Source organism: Chiloscyllium punctatum, chromosome 7, assembly GCF_047496795.1.
Source record: "Chiloscyllium punctatum isolate Juve2018m chromosome 7, sChiPun1.3, whole genome shotgun sequence".
NCBI classification, from domain to species: Eukaryota; Metazoa; Chordata; class Chondrichthyes; order Orectolobiformes; family Hemiscylliidae; genus Chiloscyllium; species Chiloscyllium punctatum.
The window spans coordinates 91,898,082-91,914,131 of NC_092745.1; the positions used below are offsets into that span (position 1 = coordinate 91,898,082).

The window sequence follows — 16,050 nt, forward strand, 5'->3', positions numbered from 1 at the left end:
AGGCTCAGAGGAGATTTGATATTTTTTCAAAATCTCTAAGGATCTGGGCAGAGTGGATAGGGTAAACTGATCTAGAATCAGAGGGTATTCTGCAAAAGGAACTAATGCTGAATGAGAGTGACTTTTTTTTTCTCAGTGAGTGGTTAGAATCTGAATTCATTGTCAGGAAGTGCAGTTGAGGCAGATTTAATTGAAGCATTCAAGAGTCATAGAGATGTACAGCATTTAAATAGAATCATCCAATGTGCAGGGTTTTGGGGGAAAGGCAGGAGATTGGCATTAAGTTAAAATGCTCAGAAGCAGTGCAGTTGTGATAGGCTGAATGACCTCCTTCTGCACCATAAACAATTTATGATTTTGATATGTCTCATTGTTTAAGAATGAATGGTTGGTTGGGAAATACCATTGCATGCTTTTCAAGGAACATCTAATTCTGCATATTAGAGTGACAAAGTATTAGGTTAAAACCAAAATGCTTTACACTACTTGTATGTATATTTTGGTAATTGTGGGCAATTATTGCAAAGGTTTGTATTTACCTGAAAACTGTAGAAAAATTTGAAATACAATTCCTCCTGAAAATATTGGAGACATAGTTGCATTGTGGCAACAGCCATATGTTTCCTCCCCACTGTTGCCTTAAAATAGCATAAGGCCATGAGCAAAGGAAGAATTTATTTTTGTGGAACTGGGTTTCAGTAGGGGCGGGGGTAAAAGATCTGTTCAGAGGGTGAGTGATCAAACAAGTTTTGTTTTCATTTTAGAACAACATAGCAGAAGTGAAAGAACTCCACCCTCAGCTGATGAAGAAGAACTTTATTGAGCATATCAGGTAATACTAATTTTGCTGCGAATTGGTTTTGAAATTCTTGATTCTAATCAATACTAGTAGATTCCTCTTGTCACCCAGGGAGGTAACTGGTTTCCAGAATGATAGGCACCCTGTAGAATGTATTGTTCCTGACCAGAAATGTTCAAAGTAAGTAGTTCTGTAATACCGTTTTTAAGGCTGCGAACCTGATTACGTTTAAAGTAGGAGGTATGAGCACTTTTTATTTTAAGACATTAAATTGCATACCTCCTTTTAAAATTTGAGCATTTGCATTTCCCATTATGAAGTCAATAATAACTCTGAGACTGTTTTAGTATAGGGTGACTTGACAATTTTTTAATTTGGTGAAAATACAGTTAAGGGGTTATAAAATATCCTGTATGTGTTTTAAAGATTTGAATATGTTGGGATTGAAATTTGTTATAGGAATGTGACGATTTATTGTTGGGGAAAGTAATTGGAAATATTTATATTTTGGTTATATTGTAGCAATAATTGAGGCTTAAGTTCACAAACTGACCATAACATCCAATTTAAAAAAAAGTATTTCAGGGGGTTGTGAGCATTGCTGGCCAAGCCAGTGTTTATTGCACATCCCTAATTGCACAGAAGATAGTTGAGTCAATCATATTGCTGTGAGTCTTGAGTAATATGTAGGCTAGACCAGGTAGACATGGCAGATGGGTTTTCCTTGCAAGATTTAAACCAAATTGGGGAACATGATGGTTCGCAATAATGTTCTTGAATTTAAAAAAGTAAACATTCCATTATTGCAATGTGTGTATAGCTTGATATACCTGACTACCTGATGTACAAATAACTGCTTCTGCACCTGTTCTACAAGTAAAGATAGATTTTTGTTTTAAGTACAGCTTACTTGCAGACACGTTTTGGCATATATATTCTGGATTCAACTGAAATGGAGGTGAAATGGTGATTTGGAAATTAGCTAATTTTTATCTAGCGCTCCGTTAATGCTTACCAAATTGGTTGGGGAGATGGAAAAGTAGCCAATTGTTCATCCCTCCTGTCTGATTAGTGATATCTGCAGGAGTGTTTGTGTCTGGATGTTTATCAGCTAAAACTGAGGTCCTGCAGTCAAAAATCTAGCACGAATGCTGGTAACTTACATGTGCTGGAGGAGACCTGCTGGTCCCTATGAAACCATAACTCGGCAAGACTGTGAGCCTTTACCACCGTGTCAGTTATTTTGTGCAGATTTGGTTAAAAGATGAAGCTGATTGATCTTTGAATAATCCAATGGAAAATTTGGTATTTTGAACACTTTGTGATTTAATTTTTATCCCACACCGTCAGTTTTTTTTGAAAATTTCATAGAATTGCATCAACTTGCATTTATATAGCACCCATATTAAAAAGAACAGCTTCTGGTGCTTCCGGCATAAGCAAGATTCTCATCAACTATGTGGAAAAATTATGGGCACGACTGAAGGCTTGGTTAAACATGCAGGATTTGAGATTTGTGAAGGAGAGAGAGAGATTTTGTGAAGAAGGCAAAGATATAAGCCAGATAGCAGCCACACTGGTGTGACTGAAAGACAAAGGGAGGGAGAGGTATGTAAAAGGATACTGACTGAGATGTGAATGTTTTTTGCTGTTCGGCGGGAGTACACCAGAGAAGTTTACCAGAGAAATCCTGCAGAGATTCAGAGGAGGAACTCCTATTGATTTGGGTTGGGGTGATTTGGGTAATGGAAAGTATTTTAGGTCAGTAAGGTTCTAATTTATCAAGGGTGATTCCAGGTCTTAAAATTTTTATTATGAAGGAGGTTTACTGAAATTAACAGTTTTTTTTTTCCCTAATTGGAGAAAAGGTTGAGGGGACATGTGCCTCCTGTGAATAAATTCTGGAATGGGAGGAAAGCACTTTATTCTGTAATTCATTGTTTCTGTTCTAGTGTTTTATTGCACAATAAAGAAGTGGAAGTCAGTTACTTTGCCGCAGGAATAATTGCGCACTTGATATCCCGTGGGCTGCATATCTGGACACTAGATCTTGACCTTCGAGCTTCTCTTCTGGAGCAGCTGGTATGTTTTAAATACATTGATCATTGTATTTTGTAAAACATATTTTCCATTCTAAGGTGATTTTTTTTTTCAACAAATAATCAGACCTTTTTTTGTTTGAGTTGATTCTAATAATCTAGGGGAAGACTTCTCTCTTTACTATTTAGAATGAAATCATAACTATTGATCTGTAGTTTCATACTGTTATCTTTTTTGGTTTTCCTCATGTTCTGTCCTTGACACTCTCTCTCTTCTATTTCTTATCTACATGCTGTGCTTGACAAGAAATCTATCTCTGCCTCACCATTACTTCTCTCAACTTTTCCATTGTTTGATTTGTCAGAGCCTGTCTGATATCCAGTATTTTACTGGATTTTCTTCTAACTATATACAGAGAAGACCAAAGCAATTGACTTCGGTCCCCACCAAGAACCTTATTGTTTTAGTTACTGATTCTGTCACTCCCTGGCCACTATCTGAGGCTGAATCAGATCATTTGCAACTTTACTTCCTGTTTAGACCACATCTGAGCTTTTGACTGCATATTCACTTTGTTGCCAAGAATCTGTATACTTTAATCAATGTAATATCACCTGAATTCTTTCCTTCCCCACTATCACAGTTAATTTATTGCTGAAACTCTTCACTATATCTTTGATCTCTGGATAACTATTCGAAAACCCTCCTGGCTAGCCTTCCATTTTCTACATATTAAACCTGAAAGCCTCAATTTTATGCTGTTGACATCACATTTGCCCATCGTCCTTTATGCTTGTTGAGTCAGTACGGTCCAGTATTTGGCTTCGAGTCTAGTGATGATAGAGCCCTGGGTGGTAGTGTTGAAGCGTGAGACCTCTGGTTTAAGTATATAGTTCTTTGAAAGTTGTCTTATGCTTGCCTTCATTTCTCAGACTACTGAGTGTAGGAATTCTGATATCATGTTGAGATTGTACAGAATGTTGGTGAGACCACTTTCAGAGAACTGTGTACAATTGTAGTCACCCTGCTTTAGAAAGGATATTAAGGAGAGAGTTCAGAAAAGACTTACAGGGATGTTGCCAAGATTGAAGAGTTTTAATTATAAGGAGAGATTGGATAGGCTGGGACTTCTTTTACTGGAGCATAGGAGGTTTTGTAAAGCTTTATAGACGTTTACAAAATCATGAGGAGCATAGATAAAGTGAATAGCAAAGGCCTTACCCTAGGGTAGGGAGTTCAAAACTAGGGTCATATTTTTAAGGTAAGAAGAAGAAAATTTAAAAGGGACCTGAGGTATAATTTTTTTTTCACAGGATGGTTTGTATTGGAATAAACTACCAGAGGAGTAATAGATGCAGGTACACTTACAACATCTTGAAAGACAACTGGACGGGTACATGAATTGGTAGTACAGAGAAAAGAAGGACATGGCCACACACCAGTTGAAAATAGTACAAGAATTTTAGACGAGATTCCCTACAGTGTGGAAACAGGCCCTTCGGCCTAACCAGTCCACACTGACCCTCTGAAGCGTAACCCACCCAGACCCACCTCCCTCTGACTAATACACCTAACACTATGGGCAATTTAGCATGGCCAATTCACCTGACCTGCACATCTTTGGACTGTGGAAGGAAACCGGAGCACCTGGAAAAAAAACCCACACAGACATGGGGAGAATGTGCAAACTTCACACTTCACCAGAGGCTGGAATCAAACCTGGGACCCTGGTGCTGAGAGGCAGCAGTGCTAACCACTAAGCCACCGTGCTGCCCTAAATAGGGGAGTTCTAGAGTCACAGTGACTAAGTTTCCCAAACTAAGCTAAACTAGTCACACTTGCCTGTGTTTGGCCCATGTCCCTCTTAACTTTTCTTGTTCACACCTGAGTGCTGCGTTCTTCAATGCTGTCCACCCCTGATTTTTAATAATTTCAACATCCACTGCTGTAATCTTCATTATGCCATGCCTTAAGTCCTGACATTGCCTTCTATACCCCTCTACCCCTGTCTTCCCTCTTAAAGATTCTCTCTTTTTTTTTGATAAAGCTTTTAGCTACTTCACTAATCTCCTGCTTTATGAAGCCATGTCAATGCATTTGGTGCTTCTGTAAAGCATCTTGGGATGTTTTACTATGAATCTAAGTTGTTACTATTTATAAATACAAAACATTGGGAATAGTTTCCTCCAAAGGTAAGAAATACTTGCTGCTTTTGAGTTTAATGTTTGATTTTGATAAAATGCCTGGACAACTAACTTGAGTTTTTTGAAGAAGTAACTAGGAGAATTGATGAGGATGGATTAAATGACATGATCTTTATGGACTTCAGTAAGGCATTCGAAAAGGTTCCTCATGGGAGACTGGTGAGCAAGGTTAGATCACATGGAATACAAGGAGAACTAGCCATTTGGATACTGCACTGGCTCGAAGGTAGAAAGCATAGGATGGTAGTGGAGGGTTGGTTTTCAGACTGGAGGCGTGTGACCAGTGGTGTGCCATAAGAATCAGCGCTGGGTTCACTGCTTTCTGTCATTTATATAAATGATGTGGATGCGAACAAAGGAAGTACAGTTGATAAGTGTGCAGATGACACCAAAATTGGAGGTATAGTGGACAACAAAGAAGGTTACCTCCGAGTACAACAGGATCTTGATCAGAAGGACCAATGGGCCGAGGAATGGCAGATGGAGTTTAATTCAGATAAATGTGAGGTGTTGCATTTTGGAAAGGCAAATTGGGGCAGGACTTGTACACTTAATGGTAAGGTCCTGGGGAGTGTAACTGAACAAAGAGACCTTGGAGTGTAGGTTCATAGCTCCCTGAAAGTGGAGTTACAGGTAGATAGGATAGTGAAGATGGTGTTTGGTAGGCTTTTCCTTTGGTCGGAGTATTGAGTACAAGAAATTGGTTAGGCCACTTTTGGAATATTGTGTGCAATTCTGGTCTCCTTCCTATCGGAAAGATGTTGTGAAACTTGAAAGGGTTCAGAAAAGATTTACAAAGATGTTGCCAGGGTTGGAGGGTTTGAGCTATGAGGAGAGGCTGAATAGGCTTGGGCTGTTTTCCCTGGAGCGTCGGAGGCTGAGGGGTGACTCTATTGAGGTTTATAAAATCATGAGGGGCATGGATATGGTAAATAAACAAAGTCTTTTCCCTGGGGTGGGTGAGTCCAGAATTAGAGGGCATAGGTTTAGGGTGAGAGTGGAAAGATTTAAAAGGGACCTAAGGGGCAACTTCATCACGCAAAGAGTGGTGCAGGTATGGAATGAACTGCCAGAGGAAGTGGGTGGTGGCTGATACAATGTTGTTAGTACACTTAAAAGACATCTGGATGGGTATAGGAGTAGGAAGGGTTAAGAAGGATATGGGCCATGTTCTGGCAAATAGGACTAGATTAATTTGGGATATCAGTCCAACTCTACCCTTCTGACCAGAAGGGTATGTTTCTGTGCAGTATATCTCTGACTCTATGACTTAGAATTGAAATTTTTAAAAATCATTTTCCTCCTCCACAATTTTAACAAGCTAAACTAAAGGTTACTGCTCTATGGCTCAATCATAAAATAAGTTTGGGAACAAATACATTTTGTTTCCTTCTTTAAGAATAACAACCATACTGTCTTTGCATTACAGTGCCAGGATGTTTCTTGAATGCATTTGGTGTCCTTTTCTAGCAACCTGCTGCATTGGTTACTTATTCCTTTTGAAGAAATTCTCCTAATTTCTCCTTTTACAGATGTTGAACTTTTTGCCTTTTAAAACCTTATTATCCCTTGCTGCAATGCTTTCAAATACTTTGGGTAGTATTTCAAATGTACTGTCTCTATCTTGATCAGTTTCAATGTCAGTCCCTTTGTACTACTAATTTGGTTTAAATGGCCTGCTTATGTTGTGATGATAATGGAGCATGGTTCATTAGTTTGTTTGTAATTTGTAATTTCTGCTTCCTCTGACTTGGTGCCTTTTTACTTAAGTTTATAAACTTAATGGGCTGTATTATGTTGTGGAAATGAAAATTCAGTTTTTGATGGTATTCCACTTCTAAAATTGATAGCATCTTCTGGATGTTACGTAGAAAGTTAAACACAGAAATTCAAGACTTTTGTGATATTATGGTTATCTAAAGGGTATGTTGTTAATACCTACACCCCAAAATGAGTTTTTGGCTTGTGCTATTAGTTTTACTTTGCATATCCTTGGAAAATGTTACATCTTTTGAATGCTAGTGAGTTTAACGTATTCATAATTATTGCTAAAAATTTTCACTGGACCTGAGCAAAGTTTTTAAAAACATTATTAAATTTTAAATATATCAATAAATCAAGTTTCTGTTGTTTAAGGTAGAAACTAAAATATCAAACAAACCATTATTTATGTTTTCTCCCTTAATCTCCTGTGTATCACTGGACCTTTTATAGGACTTTCCTCCTTGCTTAGTGGTGAGCATATCTGTTTCAGCCTGAACTAAAATCCAGCTCACGAGTATTTGTTGTTAAATGGATCATTTCTAGTGATCTTCTGGTACTAAAATAGTCACTTAATTTGTTATGTTTTAAAATGTGAATTTTAACTGTGGGAAGCTATTAATACCTGTATCCGGTCTCTTGAACTTCTAAATCTGCTCTGTATTGCACTTTTCCATGAATAATTTGATTGTCAGCTAAAAGTGCACTTCAACATGGGGTTGGAGGGGAAAGAGCAGGAAATTGTCATGATTGAGGTTTAGAACTTATTAAATATGGTAGACAAAATGTTGTATTTAACAAACTATGTGGAGAGTTTAATTCTAATGTCCATTTTACTGTTTCCTTTCCAGTTAGGATCAGCACAAGTGTTGGGTAAATTCTGACATAAAACAGCTTTAGAGTGAGAATTTCCTTTAATGTTATAGCAGTAGCAGCACACGAATTATGGTGATAGCAGTAGTAACTGTTTGGTATACTTCTGTCACCAGAGGCAAGGAATGGGTGCACACCATAATTTTTTTTAGTATTAAAAAGCAGCTTACTTGTTTTCACCCTTGTTAATTGGATTTCAACTGATCAAAGAAGAGAACTGACTGTTAATCAGCTTAATATGTACAAAGACAACCCATTCTGTTAATCTTATTTAAAATGGAAGTCATAAAAAAAATCTAGTTTGAACTGCTGTTGATGGAATAAGAAAATGATTTTTGCCCTTTAATGAAGTGGTCTCATAAGTATCCCACTGATTGCTTTAAATTGTTCATTTGCAGCATGAGGGCCATCTTAACACACACGTCCTTATTTCTTTTGTTTAATAATTCCATTTGAATTTATGGCTGGCTTTTTTTTCTTTATGGTGGCATACTTGTGTGTTTATGATTTAAGCTTTTAAGCTTCAATTCAGCTAAGTAATTCAGACAACTTGAACTCCAGCACATTTGCTAGAGTGATTTATTCTGTAGTTACTCACTATTTATAGTATAGAAACACCTTTTGAGTGAGCTCATGTGGTGCAATGTTTTAGTGTCCCTACCTTTGGGCCAGAAGGTCTGAGTTCAAGTCCCACTTGCCCCAGTTGTATTATGTTGAACAGAATTTGTTTTTTTTAATAATAAATCTACTAACACCTTTTATGCTCCTGTAATTTTCAAAGCGCTCTTATTTTGCTTTATTTATTCAAAGGCAGTTGGCTAACTTTAGTTTTTCTTTCTTAAGCATACTGACTTCCAAAGAATCATTATTTTACTTTATTTATCCAAAGACAGTTGACTAACTTTCTCTTCTTCTTTTTTCAGCATTCTGTCATTCTAAATTGGCCAACTCCAGATTGTGAAATGGTAGCTTATAGGTATGTTCATGATTTTGTGATGGTTTCCTGTCCCTGCTCCATAATGGACGCAGCTGTGAGATTTGAAGATAATTTATAAAATTTTCTCTGTTTCAAATCTTTATTGCAATCTGTTGTCATTTTACAGATTATGTTAGCCTTTCTTGGTAGCAATCTTGTCCCTTGAATCAGAAGGTTGTGGTTTTGAGCCTCACTGTTCAGAAACTTGACAAATCCTGTAGTGTCAACTGTGCTGTATGTTGAATGAGACATAGCCCATCTAGTGGAGATAAAGAAGGCACTAAAATAGCTTACTTATTTAGCTAATTGTTTGAGAATACTTGCTGTATAAATATTGGTTACTACATTTATACATTTGTAACAATGTATAGTGCAGCACTTTGGGCATGCTAAAGTTATGAAAGGTACTGTATAAATAATTTATTCCTTTAGCATTGCTGGAGAAGTTGTATTTTTTTTGGGGGGTAAATCAGATTCAAAAGTGAAAAATGTGTGAACTAAGATATGGATGTTAAATAAGCTTTTATACAAGGAGAATGGAAAAGATCATTTTATGAAAGTGACCAGATTCAACAGCTCCATTTAAATGTAATTTGCCTCAGTTTTGTGAATATATTGGAATTTAAGCTCATTACAAATGTTCTTTTTCCTTTCTGCTAACATTGTGAATATTTATTTCCAGGTCATTCAGTCCCTTTTTTCCATTGTTGGAGTGCTCTGATACACCAGGAGTACAGATTTGGGCTGTCTGGGCAATGCAACATGTCTGTAGCAAAAATGGTAGGTGTTAATGATGGACAAAGTGCAGTATTATTTCTGTTCACATGCTTGACCAGAATTAATTGGTGTGTTTTTCCATAAAATTTAGATTTATGAAGTGAACCATTCTCTCTTTATTTTTAGCTTCTTTTGTATTTTTCAGAAATTCTTTATGAAGTTTAATTGGAATAACAATAATTAATTGACTTTTTGTTCTTCATTGTTAGTTAATGAGATGCTCCATTTCTCTCTCGCCACAGTTCATAACAAGATTAGTGGATGTATTGGTGATCTTCTTCCAAAATTCTATAGATTCTCGAATGTTTCCGAAGATTGGAAGGTAGTAAATGTCACCCCACTACTTTAAAGAGTGGGTGAAATACACAATGGGGGCTGCAGATCTGTTGCAGGGAACATGCTAGAATCCAGTATAAAGCTTTGGATAATATTGGTCTGGTTGGGCATTGTCAGCATGAATTTGTGAATGGAGTTCCTGTTCAATGAATGTATTAGTTGTTTTTGAGGATGTTACAAATTGAATTGATACAAGGGAGTTAGTGGATGTAGACTTCCAAAGTTTTTGATAAAGTTCCCAACAGTAATTTGGTTAACAAAATTTAAAGCATACTGGATATGATATAATGATATATGATAGCATGGATTAAGAATCAACTAACAGGCAGACGCAGTAGAAATAAACAGTTCATTTTGACATTGGCAGGCTGTGATCATTGGGGTTCTACAGGGATCAGACCTTTGTTGGGTTGCACCTAGATTTCTGTGTATTATGTTTTTGTCCTCTTAGCTAAGGATATTCTTGCAGTAGAAGGCAACAAAGGTTCACAAGCCCATTCCTGGAACAGTGAGACTGACCTATAAAGACAGATTGGAGAAATTGGGGATGTATTCTCCAGAGCTCAAGGAATGAGAGGCGCTGTCATTGAAACTTAAAAATACTTGAAGGGATACACAGGATAGATGTAGTCAAGATGTTTTGCTTGTTTGGGGAAACTGGAGACACAATTTTGCTATGTGGGAAGACATTTCAGACTCAGATGAAATTATTTTACTAAATGTTATGAGCTGTTGAATTGTTTACTCTTGTGGGCTGTGGAAGCTCAGTCACAATTTTAATAATGCGTGTTACACAGGAAACTAAATGAGTAAAGTGTTCAGGCGATCTGACCCCATCAGTTTCCCAAAGGCTTTGTGCAGTTAAAATTGTGCTGTGGAATTTTGAGTCCACCTGGAATCTGTTAATTGTCTCTCATATAATCACTGCCAATATTGTTTTAATTTCATCATGTTTGAGTCAAGAGTAATGTCCAATTTTTGTTTTTTTTTTGCTCTGTCCTACAGCTCCCAGGTACTGTAGCATGCTAATTGAAGAGAGCGGAATGCAAAAATTGTACAGCATTAAGGAACACCCCCAAGTTTCGCCAGATGTTCTGCGTATTGTTAATAGCATTATTGAAACTTTGGAAAAGTATATCATGCGTCACGGGAAATTGGTCTCCAGCCAGAAAAAGCCACAAACTAAGCACAGTATGGTCTAAGCAGATGTTTTGGACAGATTGTATGAGTAAGTTTTTTTTAAAAATAGTTTGGTAACTTCCGATTATTGATGAATAAAAGAAACTTAAGTTTTTAGTGTTGCTCATCTGGACAGCTGCAAGAATGCTAACGTTGAAAGGCAGTAACAATTTATATCTCACGTGAAAGTGGTGCTGATTGGTTCGCAAGTTGACTTTGGTGACCATAAGACAAAGGAGCAGAAATTAGGCCATTATGCCCGTAGATTCTACTCTGCCATTCATCGTGGCTAATAATTTTCTCAACCGTATTCTGCCTTCTCCCCATAACCTTTTGATCCCCATAACAATCGAGACCTATCTATCTGTCTTAAATATACTCAATGATCTGGCCTCCACAGCTTTCTGTGGCAATGAATTTCAAAGATTCACCATTGTCTGGCTGAAGAAGTTTCTCTTCATCTTCATGCTAAAGGATCTTCCCTTTCACTCCAAGGCTGCGCCTTCGGGTCCTAATCTCCTGCTAATGAAAAGATTTTTCCCAACATCCACCCTATCCGGGCCTTTTAGTATTCTGTAAGTTTCAATTAGATCCCCCCCGCCCTATCCTTCTAAACTACATCGAGTATAGACCCAGAGTCCTTCCTATGATATGGGACTCCAAATTGCTCACAATATTTTAGATTTGGTCAACTAGAGCTTTATAAAGCCTCAGAAATACATCCCTGCTTTTATATTCTAGTCTTCTCAAAATAAATGCCAACGTAGTATTTGCCTTCCTAACTACCAACTCAACCTGCAAGTTAACCTTCAGAGAATCGTGGACTAGGACTCCCAAGTCCCTTTGCACTTAAGATTTCTGAAATTTCTCCCCCTTTAGAAAATAGAAAATATTCTTCCTATCAAAGTGCATGACCTCACACTTTCCCATATTATATTCTATCTGCCTTTTCTTTGCCTACTTTCTTAAGCTGTCTAAATCCTTTTTGCAGTTTTCCCACCTCCTTAATACTACCTATCTCTCCACCTCCAAACTTAGCCAAAGTGCCCTCCGTTCCTTCATCTAGATCATTAATGTGAAAAGTTGTAGTCCAAACACTGATCCTTATGGAACACTATAAGTCACCATCCTGAGAAGGACCCTTTTATCCCCATTGTCTTTCTGCCAAACAGCCAAGCTTCTATCCATGCTAGTGCCTCGCCTGTAACACATTGGGCTCTTAGCTTAGCAGCCTCCAGCGTGGCACCTTGTCAACGGCCCCCTGGAAATCCATTGACTCTTGGTCTAACCTGCTTGTTACCACCTCAAAGAATTCTAACAGATTTGTCAGGCATGACCTCCCCTTGATGAAACTATGCTGACTTTGCCCTATTTTACCATACACTTCCAAATATTCAGAAATCTCTTCCTTCACAACAGACTCCAAAGTCTGGCTGATGTGAGTGTAATTTCCCGTCTTTTGCCTTACTCCCTCCTTTAAACAGGAGGTTTTATTAAGGATTTTGCAGTCTTCTTGGATTCTCCCCGACTCCAGTGATTCCTGAAAGATCACCGCTAATGCCTCCACTATCTCTCCGGCTATCTGCTTAAGAATTCTGGGGTGTGGTCCATCTGGTCCAGGTAATTTATCCATCTTCAGACTTGTCTGTTTTTCTAGCACCTTCTCACTACACTCACCTCTGTCTCCTGACTGTCTCAAATGTTTGGGATATTGCTCTAGTGTCTTCCACCCTGAAGACTGATGCAAAATACTTATTCAGTTCCTCAGTCATTTCTTTTGTTCCCCATTACTACTTCCCCAGTGTCATTTTCCAGTGGCCCAGTGTACAGTTTTGCCTCTCTTTGCTCTTTTATATATCTAAAGAAACTCTTGCAATCTTTTATATTATTGGCTAGCTTACCCTCACATTTAATCTTCTCCCTCTTTATTTCTTCTTTTAGTTGTCCTGTCTTAGTCTTTGTCTTTGTAGGCTTCCCAATCCCCTAGCTTCCTACTGCCCTTCGTCACATTATATACTCTGTCCTTTGCTTTTATGCTGTCCTTGACTTCCCTGGTCAGCCATGGTCACTTCGTCCTCCCTTTAGTATGCTCCCTCTTCCTAGGGATGAATTTTTGCTGTGTCTCCTGAATTATTGTACCATGGAGAATGCATTAGGGAATCGATGTCCCTCCCATGCATTTGTTTCAAAGGCATAATGACTGGACATATTCTGTTTGCTTGTAGGTATATATTTCTATCAAATATAAATAAGTCACAATGTGAGCTTTACTGATATGTCTGAAATATAAATTTTTTTTGATTTGAGATGGGGCTGTTGCTGTATTCCCAGCATTTGCTCTCCATTTCTATTTGTCCATTGAATTGAGTGGCTTTCATGGTCAGTTAGGAGTCAACCATATTTCTGTGTACTGGAGTCACATGTAGTGCTCCAGGTAAGGATACAAGAGTACCTTTTTTAAAAAAAAGTGAAACCAATGTATTTTTTGATCATCAATGATCACTTCAGGTTGAATGTTACTGAGAATAGCTTCCAATTCCAAATTTTATTTTAATTTAAATTGCACCAGCTATTTTGGTGAGATTTAAACCCATGAGCCCAGGCAGTATTAACCCAGGGCCTCTGGATTCCTGGGTTAGTGACATCACCACCATATCCACTCCATTCTTAATACATTTGGGATTATTCAGTAAGTGCTGTTCCATTATTGATTCACATCTAACTACTGAGAATTTTGCAAATAAAGACTTGCAGTTCCCTGGTACTTCCTTTGTGATAGTACCTCATCAGTTCAGGTTCAACTTGCCAACCAAGCAACATCCTTTACTCCAAATTGTTGCTCTCTTTTGAACTTTGTCATTTTTGTACCTATCTTAACGAGTTCAACACAAAAAGCTTCAACCTCTTTTATGCAATACTAAGGTTTGGAAACTTTTTAAACTCCCTATTCTCTACAATAATGTTATCTTATCATCTAATTTTAATTGGGGGGGGGGTGGGGGAAAAGAGAGAAGAGATTTGTAACATGGATTTTGATGGACCTTTGAATAAATAGGTAGCATAAGACACATGAAACCCCTCTGAATGTACCGTATGTCTGAATAATAAACAATGCTATTGGTAAAGACTTCAAAATATAATTAATATGTTATAAAGATGACAAATTTTATAAAAAGTGACACATTTTGCAGCGCACAAGGTGGTCCACTGTGCACATGTTGGTTGTTTGCTACATTGGAAACAAAGTTACTTCCCTTCTCATGTTAACATGTCTTTTTTTCTCTGTTTCAGTATTTTCTCTTTAGTGGTCTAAAAGACAAATCAATCCTGCTTTAAAGATTTTCTTTTATATCACCCTTTCTTAATTTTCCTGGTGATTTAAAAAGAAATTCTTCATCTACGTTTTCTAAGGTTTCAGTTTCCATTCTGTAATTGAGTTACCTCAGAACCCTTAATTCTTGTGCTCTCTTTCCCAGTTTAAATGTACTACTAATACCATGGTGCTTTATTTAAGTGCACAGTCTTTCAGGCAGTCATCTTTAAAAGCTTACATATATATTCAACTTCTCACTTATGCTTTTTTTCCTCATTTGGCTTCCATTTAAACAATTGAAATTTTAATTTCTAGTCCTTTTTGTCTTTTCCTTCTCTCTCCTGTCTGGGGTGCATTTAAGAATGGTCCTCAGTTGGAGGGAAGTTTTAAAGTTCAGGTCTGTCTGCAGCAGACTTGAAAAGTGTTCGCTTAGGATACTTGTATTATAAAGATTTTTGTATTATTTAATGGATTACCTTTTTAAAATACCTAGAAAACTTCAGTTAAAAATCACACCACACCAGGTTATAGTCCAACAGGTTTAATTGGAAGCACACTAGCTTTCGGAGCGACGCTTCTTCATCAGGTGATAGTGGAGGGCTCGATCGTAACACAGAATTTATAGCAAAAATTTCAGTGTGAAAACAATGTTGCTTCTCATAAGTGAATATTGAAGTGGAATCTGTCCATTGTTAAATGCTTGTTATTTGCATTAGAATGTTGAGTTGGACCAGGTCTTGTGGAAAGAACAAACTAGATATGTAACCCATATGTTCAGGTCCTTTTTTTATCTTGCTGGTTTGGCAGTTGCTAGGACCTGCGTGCTGCATCTAAATGAAGATTGCGTACTGAACTCTAGTACTTTGTAGCTTTCGATTGGGTTCTTGCTACGTTCCAGCTGAATGCTACACTTGTAATAGTATGATTTGAGTTTAGCTCTCCATTTTATTTTAGCACTCAGATGGTACTAGTGTAAATTTCCATGCTGCTTGTGGCTTAATAATAGGCGTTCACTGTACTATTGGAAAAATAAATCAATATATTTGAGGTGAAATTTCAGTAAATATGTCAAAACTGATTCTTACAACATCGTTGATAACTTTGCAAAATTAATTAACGATGGCAACAAGGACTAGGCAGAATGTTGGTTTCTTTAAAATGTACCCATCCGATTCTGGGGTCCAGTATTAGTGTTGTGCAATACGTGGAAGTGAATACTATAGTGAAACATTAACAAGTCTCAAATTAATATGCATTTACTTCTTCAAACAGGTGGAGGATGTTCAGCACGTAACCTTTTTTTATTTTCTGAAGACTATGAAGAGAATTTCCTTGATTGAAACTGTCTGCTGTTAAACATTTCTATAAGCTATTCTAAGTGCAGGAAGAATTTATCACAGTGGAGTGTTGGTGTAGTCTGTGGTATTGTCTTGTTCTACCAGAAGCAGCTGATGCTTGAATAAGTGCTGCTGATGAAATGTTTACTTAATCTGGATGTCACTCATATACCTTCTTTGCAAAGAATAAATCCATGTTTAGAACAGCTGAACTGTGATTAGCTTAAATGTATTTGATCCCCACTTACTTTTAAAAATATTTTGTATGAAATGTTGATGACTCCTTCAGGGGAAATTGGCATTTGAAATTGCCAATTTGTATTAATGCTTGTTTTGTTTGTCTTATTGCTTGTACAGATAAATGTATCATTGGTTTTAAGATTTTCTGCTCAGAGGGACTCTTGCCATCAATACCTCATATTTTAAAATCCATTCTATTAAAATAATTGATTTTG

General features: G+C 37.3%; 1 protein-coding gene across 4 annotated transcripts in view; it reads left to right on the forward strand.

The window, feature by feature from the left end:
• Positions 1–16,050, forward strand: part of zyg11 (zyg-11 family member, cell cycle regulator) — a 62,997-nt gene extending 46,947 nt beyond the window's left edge. For all 4 annotated transcript variants that reach the window (XM_072574321.1, XM_072574323.1, XM_072574320.1 and 1 more), the window contains 6 exons: positions 765–832; positions 2,752–2,881; positions 8,601–8,653; positions 9,336–9,433; positions 10,772–10,994; positions 15,531–16,050. In XM_072574321.1, the coding sequence (XP_072430422.1) occupies positions 765–832; positions 2,752–2,881; positions 8,601–8,653; positions 9,336–9,433; positions 10,772–10,968 (546 nt within the window). In that variant the 3' untranslated portion in view covers positions 10,969–10,994; positions 15,531–16,050. The remainder of the gene's footprint in view (positions 1–764; positions 833–2,751; positions 2,882–8,600; positions 8,654–9,335; positions 9,434–10,771; positions 10,995–15,530) is intronic.